Source organism: Elgaria multicarinata, chromosome 8 (genome assembly GCF_023053635.1).
Source record: "Elgaria multicarinata webbii isolate HBS135686 ecotype San Diego chromosome 8, rElgMul1.1.pri, whole genome shotgun sequence".
NCBI lineage: Eukaryota > Metazoa > Chordata > Lepidosauria > Squamata > Anguidae > Elgaria > Elgaria multicarinata.
In genome coordinates, this window is record NC_086178.1 from 29,578,834 (window position 1) to 29,600,496 (window position 21,663).

Consider the following 21,663-nt stretch of genomic DNA (forward strand, 5'->3'; position numbering starts at 1 on the left):
AGAGAAGTATATTAGGATATGCAGCTGAAACGAGGAACTGACCCACAAATTTTTCAAACTGTCCAGACATTGTGCAACAAAGGTTATTAGCAAATCTGGTTAGTTACTGTCTTCCTTTGCCACAGATCAGCTGTTTACAAGCAACTTTGTGTAATTTCTAAATCAATGTAGGTTGAATGCTAATCCACTATGCTAACATGCATGTTTTTAATGCAAATTATTTTTGTAAATCCTTTTTCCATATAAGAAAGTTCATTATGAATATATAGTTATAATTGCTTCATTATCTCATTCATGAATCATGACTGAACAGATTGCTGGGATTATGAGTCCTTTTCCTCTGCAAACTGACCAGTTAGGTGTTAAGGTATGTACTTCCCCATATTGTGAAAAAGACTGGGCAGAGATACATATAAATGCTTTCCAGAGATACATATTAAGACACTTTTGTGCAGTCTGTGAATCCTAAGCCTGAGTAGGAAGGGTATACAATTTGTTTTACATTCACTACATTTTTATTCAGTCCTTCTTGGCTCTCTCCCTATTAGATTACAAGGACCATGAGAAATAGTGACAAGTCTAAAGAGAATTTCAAGACTGAAAAGAGATTTGAACCTAGGTTCAAGTCCAACACTTTCCATTATACCACAGTGGTTCTCTGCAGATGAAACTAAGATATCATGTGCAGAAATGGCCTCAGTAGACATTTTCTACCCACTTTGTTATTTGTATAGTAGTGTATAACAAATGTTTACTGAATGCAAATAAATTGTGTGAGCCTCTAATGGTGCTTCCAGACAAGGTATTTATGGTGCAATTGCCGTCTCATTGATGGTTGTCCAGACATCATCTTATACTCATAACCCTCCCGTGTTATTCCACTGCTTCATCACTCTTTCTCTTACTACTGATAATAGATGGAATAGTTGTTCAATGTCTTCTGATGTTTAGCACCAAGTAGCCCCCCTTTAAAATACATGGGCAAACTCCACAGGTCACGTGCCATTTTGTGTGTGGAGGCTGGAGCCCTGGATAGACGTGCAGTAAAATGAGATAGCAGAGCAGACTGCCATGCTTTAAAATGTAGGCGAGGGATGCCAAGTCTAATACTCCCTGGCTTTTTTAGCTGGCCACTAGTCCTGATGGCAATGTGCTACCTCCACTTTTAGAGGCAGTATGCTTTATGTACACCAGTTGCTGGGGAACATAGGTAGGAAGGTGTTTATTTATTTATTTATTTCATTTATATACCTCCCCATAGCCAAAGCTCTGTGGGTGATATACAAAAGTTAAAAACAGTAAACATTAAAAGTATACAAAATTGTATACAGGGTGTTGTTGTACCCGTGTCCTGCTTGTGAGTTCCTGGTCAAAAGCTGGTTGGCCCCTGTGTGAACAGAGTGCTGGACTAGATGGAGCCCTGGTCTGATCTAGCATGGCTCTTCTTATGTAGATCCTTGCAAGAAGAAAACTAGGACAGCATAGATGGACTGGGCAAAAACTTAATGGGCTAGTTTTCTGCTTGCAGAGTACCAGGAGATTGTTTTTACACAAAGAAAGCAGGATTCCAATACTGCACATGCCCCCTCCTTGTACTGAGGTCTGAGGTAGTACGTTCCTCTCTATAGCCTTACAGTTCTGCCACCTCTTTAGCCGCGGGTTTAGACCAGGCTTCGGCAGTTATTAATAGCGCGCGCGCTCCTCCTCGAATTCCACCCCTCCCACAACTTTTTATGCCAAACACGTCATACGAAAGTAGGTGGAGTGCGCGCGCGCTGGGAGTACAACGCATGTCATTTGCTCCGCGGATAGGGACTCTTTTCCCGGCGCGCACCGCTTCGTGCTGCGTCATCGGGCGCCGGGCGCAAACGGGTTATTCTCTGCGTGGCCGGCTCCGGGTGCGGTCGGACGTGCGTTCAGTGGCTGTTGGTCATGGCCTCTACTGGGACTCATCCTTCTCCTGCCGCCACGGGCGCTCCCCTCGGCTCGGCGCCTCCGCCGCCGTCTCTTCCCGCGGGGATCCTGATCGGGGACCGGTTGTACTCGGAGGTGTCGCTGACCATCGACCACTCGCTTATCCCCGACGAGCGGCTCTCGCCGACGCCCTCCATGCAAGATGGGCTGGACCTGCAGAGCGAGACCGACTTGCGGATTCTGGGCTGCGAGCTCATCCAATCCGCCGGCATCCTTCTCCGCCTGCCGCAGGTCAGCGCCAGCGGAGCCGTGTGGACTGGGCAAGCTGGGGAGGGAGGGAGAGAAGGCCGACCGGCCGCTTCGCTAAAGGAACGCCGTGACTCAGCTGCGGCCTAGCGGACGGCCCAGGCCTTCGCCCTCAGTTTCGAGGGAAGGGGAGCGGGAGGGCACGCATTGGCGCGGCCGGAGAGGCTGGGGATGGCGCCGCCATTGAAGGTCGTGAGCGCGCTGACGTGAGGGGGGACTGAGAGAGGCGCCGCCGGACACAAAATGGCGGCTTCGCGACCTCGGCTTGCTTGACAGGCCCGGCGTCGACGCCGCTTCCGGGACGGGCGGGGGAGGGAGGAGGCTGAGCCGGTTTCTGCGCATGCGGTGCTTGCCGGTTACTGCCATGGCTAATTTTTCTCTCTTCCCCGCTTGGGGATTATTTTCGCAGGTGGCGATGGCGACCGGGCAGGTGTTGTTTCATCGCTTCTTCTATTCAAAGTCCTTTGTCAAGCACAGCTTCGAGGTGAGTTATAGGGGTATGGGATGCAAGCAGCACTTAAGGAGTTTCCCAGGGTGGCGGGCGAAGCGTGGTGAACGTTTTCAAAATTAAATATGAGAAGTAGAGTGGGTTCTCTGCGACAGGCCCACTCAGGTTAGTAGTAATCTGCCCACTCCTTTTCTCACAGAGGCATTTCTAGAACATGTTGGCTCGGGTCATACTTTAGTTGGCATCTCTATTTTGGGGTAGTACCTGGTATAGGGTCTGGCTATGTAGAAATATGCTGTGTTTGAAATTGGAAATTACCTTCTTACGGCAATGGGCTTCTTTTCAGATTGTTGCTATGGCCTGCATCAATCTTGCTTCCAAAATTGAAGAAGCACCTCGTCGCATAAGAGATGTGATCAATGTTTTCCATCACCTGCGCCAGTTAAGAGCAAAAAGGTAAGCTCCACTTTTGATGTATATAATGTACCACACTGTACACTGTCTCTCTGTAATGTAGTCTAAAGGTTGTGGAGGTTCTGATGGGGTAGGTTTATTTCATTAGATTGAGAAGGGTGATCTTTTGAGTTGTGCATAAACAACTCTGTAGCTGACTTTCATAGGCATGACTTTTTGCTAATTTATGATTTAGGGTGTAATCCCGTACATGTTTAGACAGAAAAGGGTCCTACAAATCCCATATTCCTCAGACCTATTTCTGTCTAAACATGCATAGGATTGTGTCTAGTGTTTTGAAGCATCAAGTACATATCCCTAATTGAGTGGAGTTTGAAATTCATGGAAGGAAGTCTTGGGTCTGAGCTGGTAGTGCTGAATTCCTTTTTTTTCCTCCCTTAATTTATGGCTAATCTTGTAGCAAAATTTGTTATAGAGACCTTTTACTAGGTGTTTTACTGGAAATATTGGTTGAGTCATGTTAGACTCTAGAGATTACATATTGTGTCTTGACCTCTTGCAGAAGGCTGGAATATAACTAATTTAAGTTTATTGTAGAGTTTTTGGTTGGGAAAGCTGACAGCATTTGGTTTACAGCATATACCTGTTTTAATAATATCTTCAAGGAGGTAAACAAAGGAATCCTGGAAGCCATGAGAAAGAACCTATGATTACAGGAACAAGACTTTTGTCATTCAGCATGATTGTCTATAAATCAGATGAGTCTTAATTTTGTGTGTGCTTTTGTGATTGATGTAGATTGATGTCTCCAGTTGTTGAACTGTCCAACTTTTAGATGTAAAACAAAGTGTAAATTAGAGAAAGAGCTTTTTAAGTGAAAGAAAGTCTAAGCAAATGTGTATAGGGAACCTTCTACAATAACAGAAGTGTAATTCGTATTACCTTGAATATTGTTTCTTGAAGCCATCTTCATATTGGTAAAGATAGGTTTGACTTCAGTGATTTCTTGTCAACTTTCCAATGACTTATTTTTCTCTGATGTATCTTGTGGGATGATGGGGCATCCCAAACTTGACAGACAAATTTGTGCCATGAAATTTAGATTATATCTAGACAACATTAGCTGCTGTTTAAAATGGTATGTCAGTGCATACACACATGCATTTATCTTTCCTATTTCCTTTTCAAGTTTTTTTTAATAAATGATAAATCAACTTTGTTTTGAGTGAAATAGTTGCAGCAAGGACTTTCCCTCAGTGTCTGGATTTCAAATGAAGTTGTAACTAACTGTTAACTTTAAAATATTTTTGGTCAGGCAGGATAAGATCAAGTTGCCTGGTTGGTAGTTAACAACCTGTCAACTTCTCTAAATTAAATGAAAATTTCCCATTAAAATGTATGGCATGTCATATCCAAGCAACTATGCTTTTTACTTGCTTTTTTGTTAAAAAATGTCATTTTTGAGCATTTTGGAACAAATCTGTATGAAAACTTGGCATGCAGGATCATTTTTTAAAGCGGAATGTAAGCATTTATCTGTGCGTGTTACAATTTTACAAAAAAATCTGTTGTACATGTTATTAACTTTAGCTCTTTTTTCCCTTGCAACCGACTATACAGCGACCAGCTACATTTACCAAAGCCTGGGTGATGTGGAGTGGTTCATAGAGATGAAGCTGTCGTCATGGCAACAGTGAGTGACGTATCGAAAATCCCCAAGGAGAAGCCAGTGCTCTGAGAATAGGTCACTGGAATCGGGGACTGACAGGTTGGCCGTTGGTGACCCATTTGGAAGAACTCCTGTATCTTGTGTTAAGCTTTTATCTTTGCTGTCCAGGTTTTTGGAAAATAGTTAAAAGTGTGTGTTAGAATTTTAACCAGCACATCTAAGTATTCTATGCTGAGTAGTTTTGTTTTGTCACATTTTAATCTGTTTTATTTTATGAAGTATGTACAGTGGAATTCTACCCCTGAAAGCAGTTCACTCTATCCACAACTACATTATATTGCATACTCTAATCTAGTACGCATCAAAAATGTTTCTTTAGATTATTACTTTTCTAGCGAATGCTTTAAGATCCAGTTTTTATCCTTTTTTGAAGTATTAATATTCACAAGTATACAAATTCCTACTTAAATACAAATAGCGTTTAATATCCAACTGCTAACAATGAGTTTATCAACGTAAAGGAATTTTGTGTACATGCTATTGGTTTAATTTAAAGTTTTTCAATAACTGGAAATTTAAAAGGTTTATTGATTTTTATTTTAGAACAGTGTAATAGGGTAAATATGTGCACTAAAATAATATTTTAGCCTCTGTGCAGAAGTGGGAGCTGCTTATTTGGGGCTGGGAGACCCCAACTCAGTATACGCTTTCCTTGCAAACGTCCTGTTGAAAGGTTCAGTTAAATGATTCTTCCCCCCAATTTACTTGATTTATATCTCACCTTTCCTTCAAGGAACTCAACATGGCATACATGGTTCTTTATCCCTTTTATCCTCATAGCAATCCTGTAAGTAGGTTAGACAGGGAATTGATGACTGGCCCAAGAATACCCAGAGGGCTTCATGGCCAAATGGGGTTTTGAATGCGAGTCTCCCTAGTCGAATCACAAAGGCTGGAAAATCCTGGATAGCTAAACAATGCCAATGATCTGACTTGCTGTATAAAGCAGTTTTATATGTCCATTGTCAGACAACTTGAGAGTTTCTATTTTCCCTAACAATAAAGATAATGGGAAACCTTTGGAAGTGCATAAGGTCTATCCATTATTGGAACTTCAACATAGCTTTGCACTGGGCTACGTATTTCAAAGAACATTACCGTAAACAGTTAGAGTACAGATGCGTTACACTAAAAAACAAACCCTAGCATCAATGAATATCTTTCAAATATAGCTTGTTCTTGTGTGCAGCATGTAGTATGATTGCACAGAACACTACCCTCAGGTCTTACAAGTTTAAAATCAAACATGAAACAGATTAGTACTTTAATCAGTTAACCATCTTGAGGATTTAACTGAATTCAGGATGGGACACTGAGCTGTATGTGAGTTAATCCATGCTTGTAAGGAGAGCTTTATGTTAAGAGTTTGAATTAAGCACATACTGTGTCTACAAATATATACTTGTTGATGTATCTCGTTCAATATAACATCCCAAAGTATAGTGCTAAAATATTGTATGCAACCATATAAATCTGACAGATTTACTGTCCAATCTTATTTGTGTACTTGAGAGTAAATCCAAACAAGGATGGGATTTGGAGTAATCACCATTGACTAGAATTGAGATGTTAGATATCTATTGCCAGTTTAGTGAAAAATAAACTCTAGCTTGTATGAATGCTTTCCCTTAAGTTGGATACTATGGTATGAAATGTTGGGCTATTCCTATTCTGGTGATGAACCTGTTGGAAAAATATGGGCAAGTTCTTGTTTCATCAAATTACTATCCCTCAGTGTCCGCCTTAAAGTTGTAATTGTTACATTACTTACCACAACTCTAAAATATGTGCAACACCATAGCTGTCATCAGTGCTATCAAATGATTCTCAGTTGTAAGCATAGCTGTTGTAGGTGCTGATCATGTATTGATGTTTGTGGTTTGATATGAACATGCCTTTTTTACATCAATATTTTTAATAGTATGGTGATATGCACAACTATCCCGAAGTTTGCATATATCACACACCGCCATTTATTCTGTCTATGTAGTATCAACAGTAATTTGGCTTTTAATCTTTTTGAGACATGTCACATTCACATGGCTAATAACCTGGCAAGTAGTTTGCAACCCAAATAAGTCATTAATGGTTCATCCCTTTCCAGAATTTTCAATTCTTTTTCTCTCACAGTTACAAGTACTGATTAAGTAACACAAATAAGATGGGTAAGCCAGATAACATCAAATGGTATCACAATAAATATGAGTTTAGGAAGAGTCTTTATAAACCTGGTATTTATCGTGATACATTTAGTTTTCTGTACTCTTTTCTTGGCTCTTTATAGATGTAATCTGCTATTTTTCCTCAATCATTTTCCATATATATTAATAAATATTACAGGTGTCTTATGAAGCAAGTTGTTAAAGCCAATAAGGTTAAGAACAGTTTGAAGTCAATTTGAAGAGTTAAAAATCCATATTTATATGTCAGGAAAAGTTTAATAGGACTGATGAGGGGAAATGCATGCATTTAGTAACTTGCATGTGCTTGTTGGTAACAGCAAGAAGACAGAGAATGTGTTTTGGTGGCAAGGTGGTAATATGAACTTGCCTATGAGAAGTGCATAGTAAATCTAAACTACTACCTTAAAAATATTTGAATCTACTTAGGTTGGTATACTAACAAGAAATCATAATCATTTTTGTCTTGCACATTAATAACTTTATGTGCAAGCATACCAAATTCTTAAGTTGAGAGGCGTATTTTTACCTCAAGGACAATTGTTATAAGTGGATGTCACATAGAAACTTCTAGCTTGTTCTGTATGAATTAGTTCTATTCCACTGCTGTACACTCACAAATTCAGTGGGCTATTACAAAGATTTCATGGATATGATACTATTCTACTCTAAATAGCTAAAAAGAGGTCTCTTAATTGCCTTGCTCCAGTTAAAAGCAGTGTTCACATTATAGTGCTCTAAACAGTTTATTATTCTTTTATATAAGGTAGGGCTTGAAACATACATTCCTTTTCCAATGCTTAGAATCATAAAATAGTAGAGTCGGAAGGGGCCTATAAGGCCATTGAGTCCAACCCCCTGCTCAGTGCAGGAATCTGCCTTAAAGCATCCCTGACAGATGGTTGACCAGCCGCTTCTTGAAGGCCTCTAGTTTGGGAGAGCCCACGACCTCCCTAGGTAATTGGTTCCATTGTCTCCCTAGGTAATTAGTTCCATTGTCGTACTTTTCCAACAGGAAGTTTTTCCTGATGTCCAGTCATTTGGCTTCTTGTAACTTGAGCCCATTGTTCCATGTCCTGTTTTCTAGGAGGATCAAGAAGTGATCCTGGCCCTCCTCTGACAACCTCTCAAGTATTTGAAGAGTGCTTCTTAAGCTTTGTAGTCAGTAACCTAGTATGCTGAATTTCATGTAGAACACAGGATTAAAATTCAACAGATTTAAATTCATGGTGATTTAGAATATAGGAAGACACGTCCCTGCCCCAAGGAATTTGCAATCTAAATTTCAGCACGTGGAAGCCAGATTAATGTACAAACCTGCATTCATAAGCAACCTAAAAATGTTACTTTTCCTAAAGTTTCAAGTGTGCATCTTTCTGTTCTTCAAAGAAGATGTAAAAAGGCGATTATATTGGTTACAAGCAGCTTTAAACACAATATTTCATTCACATTAAAATATTCATTGCCAATGGTTGTTTTTTAAATTCTTATTAACTGATTGAGATCAGTATAACAAGTCTTGACAAATGAACTAGTTTGTTAATAAAGTAAAGTTATATACAACTCTAAATTTCTAATATCCAAATTATGGTATGGACATGTCATGAAACAGATCTGTCTACAGTAGAGACTTATGGGTAGGGCAAGAATATGTTATAGCAATTAAAATATTTCTTGCTGCTAGACTTACAATTTAAGAAATGAAGAATATGCTGTTGTCATTCAAAGGGAATTACTGAAGTGTGGCTTTGTTTTATTCTCTTGCATAACACATTTCTTTTGCAGATGTTGAAACTGGCAGTGATAATTTGAATGATGAATGCACGACTATGTTCCTTTTCAGAGACTGGAATCTTGTTGTAAGAGAGCGCTTAAAGTTTCTTAGGATTCAGCCTTGCAGATCAACTGTCCTTTTACATGAAGTGACATGTCTCTGGAAAGCAGGGAAACTTTTTTAGTTACATAGTTGTAGGTAGTAAATCTAATTAACTTGGACAGCACAAGATTAAAGCTTAAACTTGTTTGCAGGAGTTTAAAATCTGGTTTCTGTTGCCATTAGTTGGTTGGAAGGGAAAACAGAGAAGCCGCTGTCTTCGATATAGAAAACCGTTTTGACTCTATTTCTTACAAACTATAGGACTCCAAGCCCATTGATACTTGATCAGAACTACATAAACACCAAAAATCAAGTAATCAAAGCAGAAAGAAGGGTGCTGAAGGAATTGGGATTTTGTGTTCATGTCAAGCATCCACATAAGGTGAGTCTGCTAAAATTCTTCTTTCCCACATTGAGCTGCATATATGTCTTGATGGTGACAGGAAAGGTAAAAACCCAGATACGAGAGTCGGCACTAATTGTATAGCATAAGCAGAATGCCTGTCTTTGGGAAGAGGGTAACCTCTCTAATTGTAAACTGGAATAAGGGGAGATTCTGATTTTTTGTCAGAAGTGGATATTGATAGATGATGAGTATATAAATAGTATTTTATTGGTTTATGGTCAAGAAGTAGAGTGTTAACGTTTAAATACTATTTTAATATGCTTTAATTTTTTCTCTCTCCTTCAGATCATTGTTATGTACTTACAAGTCTTAGAATGTGAACGTAATCAAACCCTCGTCCAAACAGCCTGGTAAGTTATAATCTTCTCTCACCTAGCCAGGAAAATAGTAGCAGAAACAAACAAGCTTGATGTCCCATATGCCAAACAATGAACTGTAAGTTAAATAAATACCTGATGAAGTGAAGTGTGTGTTGCTTGTTTTCTGCTTACTATTTTCATGGCTTTCATAAAACGTTTGCTTGGAGAACTCAATTTAACTTTTTTCTTTTTTCTACTCTTTAATTAAAGGGTAGCCCCTGATGGTAAGTCATAGAACTCTGCCCTCTGCACCACAGCTCATGACCTGAGGATGGCCTGATTGGCTGCCTCTCTCTCTCCAGCCAATCCAGTGCAAGCTCTCAGCCAAGATTTACTGAAGTGGTCCATATCCATCTGGCAGCATCTTCTAGTTCTGTCGGGGTGTCAAAAGGATTTGTATATTTGATTCTAGAAGTATCTGTTCAACATACATATCATGAAATGTATATTTGTTTTCCTAGTTATTATGGTTTATGACATGACCTATTAATGTAAACTGGATTGACTTTAATTCTATCTGACATGATACTTAATTAACCGCTTTTCCAGTTTTGTCTAAATTTGTATTTAGTTTGAGGATAAATAGTTCTTGCGCTGCTGTGCATATAAAAAGCTAGCACATGCCAAAAACATTTTTAATGTCTTTGTATTGGACATAGTTTTACACACAGCAGATCAACAGTAGATCAACTGGCATGTTTGGAGGTTTCTCCTTTATGTTCAGAAGTGAAACTATTACTAATCTGTAAAATAGCCATTTTGAGCAACTCCATATTGGATGGTAAGGAATGTTTTTATTTTGTTAGAACATGACTCTATAGTATGTTTAGAGCTGATACCTGTACAGATATCATTCACTTTATGAAGTCTTTCAACTTTCCCAGAGGCTGCAACCCTGTACATAACAAATTAAAGTCTATTGAAATTGCTGATTAAAAAATCTATATGGCAAGTTCCAGCCATAGGAGAGTTGAGCATGTCAGTGGGATGCAAAAGTGCTCCACTGTCTGGCCAATATCCTATATTGCAGTGTATTTTGGGTGATGCATTCAGCCAGTAATTTTAGTATCTAGAAACATGCTGTAGAAGATAACATCCTGATCTATTTTAAATAAAGATGAATTAACCTTTTAAACATATTAAAGAGCAGTGTGTAGTTATTTTTTATAATTAGCTTGGTCATGCAAACGAATTATTTTGAAGTTAGTTAATGGACACTTCATAGAATATTCATAAATATGAACTACATAATAGTTTGTATAGTCTTAATGTTGACTTGCACCTCATTGTGGTGATAAAGACTGTATTCAAAGTAAAACTCGGCTTGTGCTTTCAGGGTTCTAGAGAGATGACAAGAGCCTGTTTGTTACAGTGGTCCAGGGGCACTGTAAATTACTGGAATAAAGTTGAAGAAAAAATAATAAAGTAGATTGAGTCTCCAACTTCATATGTTTGATATCATAGAAGGCTTTAGAACTTGATACAATTCAAATTCATATTTTTCAGGAATTACATGAATGACTGTCTTCGAACCAATGTGTTTGTTCGATTTCAGCCAGAGACAATAGCATGTGCTTGTATCTACCTTGCTGCTAGAGCTCTGCAAGTAAGTATTTGTCTGTCTCATGTTTATACGCAAGTGCTTTGTTGTTGTTCTTAAAAATGCTTAGTGTGTGTTCAGATTTACCACCTTTTCTGTAATATTCTGTCTTCTAGATACCTTTACCTAACCGTCCTCATTGGTTTTTGCTTTTTGGAACTACTGAAGAAGAAATTCAGGAAATATGCTTAACAATGCTTAAGCTCTACACTAGAAAGAAGGTAACTTTCAATATACTCATAAGTGGAACAACAACAAGATTTTGGGAGTGTTCCATTCCTCTTAAGAGAACTCCAGAAAGAGCCATGTAGATTCAGGCATCTCAGGAGATGGGGAGGGGGACACCTCTCCCAGCTTTCCCATACTGTAGTATATGTTGCTGGAGTGCTCAGGTTTGAGGGAGGTTGTTAAACCTGTAGGGTACCGGGGTGCGGTGGGGGTGAGGACTGAAGAATGGGAAAAGGAAAAAGCATGCGGGGGCATTTTTTCCTCTTGAAACATTCCTGTGCAGTGGAATCTCACAATCCTCCCAACTATAATTCTCTCAACACACGCACTCCTCCTAATACTGTTCTTTCATCTCACAAAGTCTTTGTCAAATTATGTTTGGATGTTGTAATTTAAGGAAAAAATGTGAGGAAGGTATCTAGGGAGCCTCCCAAATATGTAGAAATATTGCCTTGTTTTTGTGCGTCCTCATTTTCTTCTAAATAGTTGCATTAGATGAGTACTCTTTCTCGTGGTTCCAGACAGCATGGAAAAGAACCTTTGTTCTGTTTCAGGGGTGGGGTCAAGATAAAACAAGACACGTTTCCTTCCTGTGCTATGAAATACTAGAGGACTGCCATCCCAAAACCTTGAGTGTATTGTAGTTGTATAGTGCAGCTGTGAAGTACACAGAGTTCTGGAGATGAGAAAGGCCTCCCTCCAATCCTCTTCCCAAATATTTATCATAAATTATCAGCAGGTCAATTCCTTCTCTTCTGCCCGCCATTTCTTTTTTATTTGTTTTCCACTGACATGTGAACATTCCATGGCTCAAACTGCTCCCAGCCATGGAATTAATTAGTAGACTTTCTGTCTGCCTGACTTCTGAGGCATTTTTCTTCTAATTCACAACTTGGTTCTTATGCATACCTAGGGCATATCCTGAGTATATAGAACTCATTGTCTTATTTGGGGCTGGTTTCCCCTGCCCAAACTGTGATAGAGGCACATAACAGTCTATGCATTTGATACTAGAGGGAATATTAGGCTAAATGGTGTGTGGGGGGGATATATGTAGGTACGTACGTACGTTCACACACTCTGTCTTGATATGTTCTGACTTCTGGACTCTGCATCTCCTTGCAGCCGAACTATGAATTACTTGATAAGGAAGTAGAAAAGAGAAAAATGGCACTGCAGGAAGCTAAACTAAAAGCAAAAGGATTAAACCCAGATGGAACGCCAGCTCTTTCAACATTGGGAGGCTTTTCACCTGCTTCTAAGCCCTGTAAGTTTCCTTATAACGAATGTCTCCATTTTGATTTTGTGCTGCTTGATAGAGCACACTTGCCAGAAATGTTGACCACTACTTAGTTACTTTGATTCTATTTTTAATGGGTGCAATCAGTTGACTTGTGGTTAATGGAATGAAAATCCATTTGTGGTACCTGATCTGGAAAGCAAATTTTCTGCTATTTAAGAGGTTTAGATATCATTTGTTTCAAAGAATAGCAGCGTGCTATAAATAATTTGAGTTAACAACTTCTCTAGCTTAATTGGAATAGACTATTTTCGAGTTTTGTTCAAAGAAGACCAGTGTTATTGCCAGAGGTGTTGAAAACATAATGTTAAAAACAGGAAGGTGGTATATTAAATGAGAGATTAAATTTTATGCTGTCATATGATCAAAACCTGGTTTTCATTTGATGCTAATCGTAGATACTTGTATTTAGCAGGTGAAAGGTCAAAGTTTTGCCACTTGAACATACTTACCCTGAATTATTTTAATCCTTAGGCTCTCCAAGAGAAATGAAAACAGAAGAGAAATCTCCACTGTGTATCAATGCAAAAACGATCAAAAAAGAGCCAGAAGACAGACAGGTGGTTTCCAAAAGCCCTTACAATGGGTAAGTAACATTCTTTGGTTTTGTAAACCACCCAGAGAGCTTTGTCTGATGGGTGGTATAGAAATGTAAGAGATAAATATATAATTACTTTGATATAGATGGCAAGATGCTGAAATATGCAGTTTACTTAAGTTATTTGCCGTTGCATTTCTGTGTAATTAATGAAGTGCTCATTCTTTTAATCCAGTATGAGAAAAGAGAGCAAGAGAAGTAGAAGCAGTAGAAGTGCTAGTCGATCAAAGTCAAGAACAAAATCACGGTCCAGATCCCATTCTCCAAGGAGACAGTGAGTATTATAAAAACGGTTATCTCAAAACTGGAAAATGTAATTTACAATATGCTCCCATTCTCCTGTATAATTCTTTAAGGAAGGTTAGTGATAATGAACATAATATGCTTCAGGTGGGGAATTTTGGTCTTCTGTTCTAAGCTTATTGTGAAATTTACTAAAGCTGTTCGAGTAATTCTTACTATGATATATCCCAAGTTGGTCACCTTTTGTAATCTCTTGGAAATCTGTAAGAAGTTATAAATAGCACTATAGTATACGTGCTATAATAGACAAGATTCTTTGTGGATTTAGTGCAGTGTGGCCTAGTTACTGCAGCCCAGTATGCTTAATCCTGCTATCTTACTTAAATAAGTAGAAATATTACATGAATTATATGTATCTTAATTATACAGTAATGAAGAATTCCATGTTCGGACATCATGATGGCCCATGATGAGTTAATAAGCTACGCACTGTAGCTTATTTTTGAAATAGTCCTCAATCTACTGCCACAGGAACAGGCAAATAAGCTACTGTATGTAGTTTATTAAGCTACTGTGTGTAATTTGGCTCACCACCACCACCCCTGCCCAAACTTGCTGCGGTCCTCCTGGCTGAGCAGTGGCGCTGTTTCACCTCTAAGGTGCTGGATGTTTGCAGTCAGGAGGCCTAATCCAATATTAAAAGCCTGCACAACTGCTCACCAAGGAGCGAAAATCCCAAGTGCACTGAAAAAGTGGGGGTTGCTATCAAACTTTGGGGTCTTGTAGCATCGGGACCAAACTTCACACACAGTCCTAATCAGGAGGCACCCGATCCAACAACCAAACCATGTGCAATTACACCTGGAGGAGGAAAAATCCTGGGTGCACCAAAAGGGGTGGCACTAATAAATCTGTGGAAGTTTGCAGGATTGGGACCATTAAATATAACGCCTTCCCTTCCCAATCGACCTTCAAAATCCTGCACAATTATACCCAGAAGAGGGGGAAATGCATCAAAAAGGGGGTGGCACAAATAAACCTTTGGAAAATAAGCAAAAATAAAACAGCCAAAAATGTGGATTTCTCCCATAGCCTAAATGGCACAATTTCACTGGTGCGAATTTGCAGCTTTGCAGTTGTGCACTTTAGACTGTGGGGGGAAAGCACCTTTTGGAAAAGGGTATGTTTTGCCTCAGTCCCAAACCTCGAATCCGAGTCAAAGTTGGGTCGATTCAGCCCAATGGCCAGCCACTGCCCAATTTCCAGCTGGCACATGCCATGGTTTAAACAAGCCATGGTGGGCTCTCATGATCATGCAAACCCAAGTGTATTTATTGGCTTTACCAACAAAAGTAAAATGTCTGAAGTGAAGGGCATAATGTTCCATTTGAATGCCATTTTTCTTTTGATAATTAAATGTAAAAGTTAAATTATAATAGTTACTTGAATAATGGGATTGATGCTGTTTAATAAAATATAAGCAGTAGATGATTTAACTCTGTTTTGTGTATCAAGTTTAAGGAATTTAATATCCCTTGTGTTTCAAGTTACAACAATAGGCGGAGTCTCTCTGGAACCTACAGCTCAAGATCCAGAAGCAGATCACGTAGTCACAGCGGAAGCCCTCGGAGACATCATAATCATGGATCACCACACCTAAAACCCAAGCACAGCAGAGAAGAGTTGAAAAGTGCAAATAGACACAGTCACAAAAGGAAAAAGTCCCGCTCACGTTCTCAGAGCAAATCCAGGGACCATTCAGATGTTGCCAAGAAACACAGGCATGAGCGAGGACACCACAGAGACAGGCGGGAAAGGTCTCGCTCCTTTGAGAGATCTCACAAAGGCAAGCACCACAGTGGTAGTCGTTCAGGACATAGCAGGCACAGGCGCTGAATATGGGGCAATGCTTTTCACTTACTTTTGGATAGTAAACAATGAATGGGACCGTTTGAAACTTGAAAAGTCATCGATTAAGATTTAATTTGAAGCCCAACACCTTCAATATGTAGGATTTTTTTTAAAGAACTGTGTTGAATTTTTTTGCACATAAAATACCTTAGCAGTATCAAACTGATTTAAAACAATGATCAGGTTATATTGTATGTGTTTAGAATTGTTGTATCAATATGAAAACTGGAGAATCTGTTTCTGTACAAATGTACCTTATTTTTATACAAACATATTGCAGACATTTCTATTTAAGTACAGTTATTTGTTTAAAATAATGGTGGATACTTTCTTACACTGGTTTTAGTCTGCATGTGTACTTTTTTTTTTTTACCAAAAAAATAAAATATACCGCTGTTTTATTACTCTGTTGAAGGCCTCATCAAACTGTTACCTCAATCTGAAGTTTCCGTAGCAAATTGCCTCCCCCACCCATTTAGTTTTAAAAAATGTTTGATAACATTGGCACAAGCTGAACTGGTTTACTTTTATGTATTATTGAAACTTTTAAGCTACTAGGTGAGACTTGCAGAACATTGAAATTAGCATGGCTTGATTTTTGCTTAGAATAAGATTCATATAGTGATAATGCGTTAGATAGAAGATCACTAGACTCTCACTTACATTACTAAGAAGCATTTATTTTCCCCGTCCTGTCATTTCCCCCACTCTTCATAAAATCTAGATTAGTTTCTTTCAGACTTGTTTGCTCTGCTGCAGTAATAAAACAGACCTCAACCAGACATCTTTGCTGTAAAATTAGAAACTCAAAATCTGTTGGACTAGAAATGTAGACTTAAACAAATTCATGGTCTTGCTAATGACAGGAAACAAAACAATATTACATTGCCAAAACAAATATTTCTTGAATTTAGCAGATAATCGCTAGGAGAAGGTGATGGCCTTCATTTATTCCTTCTCCATCAAGAAAGAAATACCATAGAGCTATTGTAGCTGCACTGAACCTTGAAACGATGAGTTAGCTATAGAGGGAGTCTGCCTACAATACCTCATGGCTGAAAAGATTGCTCTTCTCTGCCACAAAATTGTTCCCAGTGGTGATCTTTGGAAAGGTGCTAACCCTTCTCGGCTGTGTGGGGCAAATTAACCAGGCAAGCAAAAATGATGCTTTACAATCTTCGTATTATAAGAAAGAGCCACTCCTAGAGATGTAAAATTTCCAACATTTTGAGGCCATGGAAAAAACATCTAAACTCCCCCCCCCCCCCAAAAAAAATACTTTTAGCACTCTTTACAGATTTAAAGTCTGTTGCTTTAAGACGCTGGTGCTGTCCAGATATTTTGGACTTCAGTTCCCATCATCCTCAGGCAGCACAGCTAAAACATCCAGAGGGCACCAGATTGAGGAAGGCTGCTTTAGGAACATGAAGCAGCCTTTCTGTTTCTAGAGTTATTTTATGTATAACTTAGTTTGCTCAAAATTATCACATTTAAAACTTCTAAAAATAAACTCAGTAAATTTGTAATTATTGTCTGAATAGATTAGGACTACATTAAAAGATTGCTACAGCATCAGAAACACTCAAGAATGCACATTTACTGTTAAGAGTACACAATGGTGACTACTCAAATGTTGGGAAATTGGGCATAAATTTCTTATCAGTAAATATACTTTAGATCAATAATTTTAATAAGGAATGAAAGAACTAATTATGTTGGGAATCTTATAGGATTAAAAAAAACATTTCCCCCCATGGTTTCATTATTTCCAGACATTTTACATCTCTAGTCTTTCTATAAATGTGTTCTTGTTACATAGTTCTTAGAAATTTTGTGGGGAGTAAAGGCTGGATACCAATATATAAATACTTCACAATACATAAATACTTCATCTTAAATTCTAAAAGAAAATATTTCATAATCCAAAGCTGTTCTTTTTTTTAAGGTTTTCAGAAAAAAGCAAAAATGGCCTTTCGGGGATTTTTTTTCCTGGGCATTTAAATTACCAGCCACTCTACACATTGTCCCCTGTCTCAGGCAGTGGATGGAAGATTGCATCTTAAATGTAGTTCATGTTTCTTAGGACAAAATCTGACAAGTGCTTTTCACCTATTTGTTTCTAGAAGCAACAATTTCTGCAGAAAGTAGTAGGTATAATTGATAACACTGCATTTTTCTTATTAGGTGAGCAATTTTGACTTCTCCATATTTGCAACCCAAGAACTTTATGAAAGTTATATTTGACTAGTACTTTAGGAAGTAGTTTACAGTAGGGGTGGCAGAAAATAGCTTTCTTGATGTTTTGGACTTCAACTCCCAGCATTCCTGAACATTGGCCAGGTGGTCAGGGGTTTCTGGGAGTCAAGCGCATTGGAGATCTACTTTTTGCTCACCCTTGGCTTAGATCTTTGCTTTTTTCATGGATGTAAACATTCACAGTGGGTTCCTTTGGGCTTTAAGTCAAAGCTAGAGAATATTTTGAAGGCTAGATTACAGATGTGGATGGAAATTAGTTGTGATCACTTCCAATGCAAGACAAGTCAGCAGCATAGGAAACCACGGCTGGCTGAAATTAATGGATCTCAAATAAAATTCAGGAAATGGCTGGATTAACAATAGAACTGGTTTTCTAAGGGAGGTTACGAAGACAGACACTTGGAGGGACAAGCAATGCAATTCTTAGTTTGCTTTTATGACATCTGTTGTGTGTAGAACTGATCTGCTAACTGATGTGATGTGGTTATGCCTCAGTCCCTGTTCTAAATCCAAGTCGGTAACAAGAGTCTTGTTTGTGTGCTCTGTGGAAATCAAATAAAAGCTAGTTAAGAAATAACCTGATATGAGGCTGAAGTGCTGTTCATGTCTCATTGAAATCAAGGCCATAATTCCCGCAAAGTTAGACTGCATACTCTATTCCATGAACTCTGACATTTTACCTTGGTGTCCTCTTTAAAGATTAAAGGTGTCATAATTTAATATCTGTTGGCTGTTAGCCTGGTATTTACAGCAACTGCTGTATAACTAGAGTGACATCAACTGCAAAAGAGACCCAGTTCTCACATGATTATGGCAAATGATGCCCATGCAAGCCCAGCAGAATTGTATAAGTCAAGAAAGAGGTAAATGCCTTTGGCTATAGGAATATAGTAAAGAACCTTGCTTGATGAGCTTTGAGAGGTGGAAGTACATCTTGTATGCAGTGTATAATTGCAGAATGTAGGATTGAAACAAGCTATTTCACAGCTATGAATTGTTTGATCCTGATTTATATCTCTGTGATCACTGACTACATAAGGCTAAAATCAATAGGCAGACTGATAGATGCATATATGGAATCAACTTTGGTTCAGCTATTTTCCACTAGATGACAGTGTTTATTAAAAGGAATCACTGGGAGATTTCTGACACTGGTGTATTTCTGCTGAAGAGATTTCTGACACTGGTGTATAGCTGTTGAAGAATACAAAAACAAACAAACTTTTTTCAAAGCTTTCATCCCTAAGTTTGCTAAGACTGCAATCCTACATCCGCTTAACTGGGAGTAAGCATCAAACCCAATGGATCTTACTTCTGAGTAGATATGTATAGGATTGTATTGTAAATGTTAGGAGCGTGCGGAAGCCACCAGGTTTTGATGTTTGAAATTTGCTGCATTTCTTTTATTTATTTATTAAAACATTTGTATCTCACCCTATTATCACTAGGATCTCAGGGTGGCATACAGATAAAATTATTTCATTATTCCTACTTGCTCTTATATTTATGTTACATATTTTCATTAAACGATCAGCAATTTCCCATTTGACTTCTTTAAGAATTCTAAGGTGGATACCATCCGAGTCCAGTGATTTATTAGCTGAGAAGAAGGTTAAGAATTTGAGAAGAAGGTTAAGAACTTTATCTATTGTGAAAATATCAGTTCAGGCACAGGTATCTGCCCTAAATCTTACGCAGTGAAAGCAGATGAAAATTCATTCAGCTTCTCCACCATCTCCTTATCCTCCTTTAGAACTCCTTTATCTCCATTGTCACCTACTTGGCTTCCTGCTTCTGATATATTTTAAAATGTCTTTTATTAATCATCTTATTAGTAATATGCTCCTCAAAATGCTTTTGTGTATCTTTTATTGTCTGTCCCTTGTGCAAGTTTGTGATATGTTTTCCTCTTAAGAAAGAAAATGAAAAACAGGAGGAGCAGACAGCCTAGTGGGAACCAAGAGAAGTATCTTTGAGCATATTGGAGACCCCAGACCTACTATAATGACAAAACATTAAAATCCTCAAGGGCACTCCTATACTGTTTTAGTGTGAACATTATTTTTGGCTAGATATGAGAGGGTGGAAGCTTCCTCAAGTATAGGAAAAGTAGGTTACAAATATTTCAGTGAAGGATGATACAACCGATCTGGGTTCTAGTGCCCAGTGACAGTGGGCCAGGCACTGACTGGGTTCACAAAAAATGACAACCCATAAGGCTGAGTATGGATTGATTGTGGGTTGAACATGGATTGTTGTTGAATCGTGGTTGTGTTGTGTGCACTCAGTCATGCTAACAAATCATGGTTTGTTAACCACAAACAACCCAAGTTCACAACCCAACAACAAACCAGGGTTTTTGTTCATGGTTTATTTATTTATTTATTTTCATTTCTATACCGCCCAATAGCCGAAGCTCTCTGGGCGGTTCACAAAAGTTAAAACCAAGAAGAGCATAATAAAACAACCAACAATTTAAAAACACAAATACAAAATACAACATAAAAAGCACGACCAGGATAAAACCACACAGCAAAAATTGATATAGGTTAAAATAATAAATTAAAACAGCAGAGTTTAAATTTAAGTTAAATTAGGAGTTAAAATACTGAGAAAATAAAAAGGTCTTCAGCTGGTGACAAAAGGAAAACAATGTAGGCGCCAAGCAAACCTTTCTGGGGAGCTCGTTCCACAGCTGGGGTGCCACAGCAGAGAAAGCCCTCCTCCTAGTAGCCACCTGCCTCACTTCCTTCAGCAGGGGCTCACGGAGAAGGACCCCTGTGGATGATCTTAAGGTCCGGGCAGGCATGTATGGGAGGAGGCGTTCCTTCAAATAACCTGGCCCCAAGCCGTTTAGGGCTTTGAATGTTAATATGGTTTGTTAGTGCAGCTGAATTCACACAGCACAACAAACCAGGGTTCATCAACAACCCACACTTAATCCATACTCAACCTTGAGTATGGGTTGTTGTGTTGTGTGAACCCTGTCACTGACTCTCAGCCTAACCTACCCTATTTGTGAGGATAAAAGAGGAGAGGGACCTTGTAAGCTGCCTTGCGTTCCTTGAAAGTGAAAAAGGTGGTATAATGGGGGGAAAGGTAGGATATATATAGCCCCAAAGCCCCTTTCCCAAGTTCTGTGATAGCACCTTTCGCCCCACCTCCCCAGAATAGTTGGTTTGACATTGACAAAAAAACCTGCCCTCATCTTAGACAACACATCTGAGTCTGAGAATTCACAGCTTCCTGCTGGTATTTGCAGTCGCAGTGGGTCATGAGATAAGTTCCCAGAAACTAAAGCCATCAATTGAAATCATGCATTGACGGCAGTCATGAGTTTAGTGGTTGGGTAACCTATAGTGTTTGTGCAGTCAAAGTGAGAGGTGACAGTCATGATCACACGCCCTGATAGCAGAGCCGCAGCAAAGTGAAAAAGGAAAAAATGTTTTCATTTATTATCTTTTGCAGAAACAGAAAGCTGAAGAACTTTTAGCAAGTGTAACAGAGTGTGGTAGGTGTTGCCTCACCTAACAAAACGCAGGCAACCACAATAATTTTGTCTTTGTTAGTTACGTGCCTTCAAGTTGACTTTGATTTACAGTGACCCTATGAATCAGCGACCTCCAGTTGCATCTGTTGTAAACCACCCTAATCGGGTCTTGTAACTTCATTTCCGTATCTTCCTTTATGGAGTCAATCCATCTCTTGTTTGGTCTTCCTCTTTTCCTTCTACATTCCGCTTTCCCTAGCATTACTGTTTATCTCTCTCTAATTAGTCATTTCTTCTCATTAAATATCCAAAGTAAGATAGTCTCAGCGTTTTTACTCCTAGTGAGAGTTCTGCCTTAATTTGTTCTACAACCCACTTGTCATTTTGGCGGTCCTTGGTACTCGC

At 38.8% G+C, this 21,663-nt stretch overlaps 1 protein-coding gene across 1 annotated transcript; it reads left to right on the plus strand.

Moving 5' to 3' along the window:
• The first annotated feature begins 1,877 nt into the window (after window positions 1-1,877).
• Window positions 1,878-15,913, plus strand: CCNL1 (cyclin L1). Its single transcript, XM_063132056.1, has 11 exons — window positions 1,878-2,205; window positions 2,630-2,704; window positions 3,015-3,124; window positions 9,129-9,249; window positions 9,559-9,623; window positions 11,139-11,238; window positions 11,349-11,453; window positions 12,586-12,727; window positions 13,235-13,346; window positions 13,534-13,632; window positions 15,149-15,913. The coding sequence occupies exons 1-11, from the start codon at window positions 1,933-1,935 to the stop codon at window positions 15,495-15,497; spliced, it is 1,551 nt and encodes a 516-aa protein (XP_062988126.1). The 5' UTR covers window positions 1,878-1,932; the 3' UTR covers window positions 15,498-15,913.
• Window positions 15,914-21,663: the final 5,750 nt, after the last annotated feature.

Coding starts and splice junctions, on each gene's coding strand:
- CCNL1 (XM_063132056.1), top strand. CDS start 1,933: ATGGCCTCTACTGGGACTCATCCTTCTCCTGCCGCCACGGGCGCTCCC. Junction 2,206..2,629: donor TCCTTCTCCGCCTGCCGCAG/GTCAGCGCCAGC, acceptor TTATTTTCGCAG/GTGGCGATGGCGACCGGGCA. Junction 9,250..9,558: donor ATGTCAAGCATCCACATAAG/GTGAGTCTGCTA, acceptor TCTCTCCTTCAG/ATCATTGTTATGTACTTACA.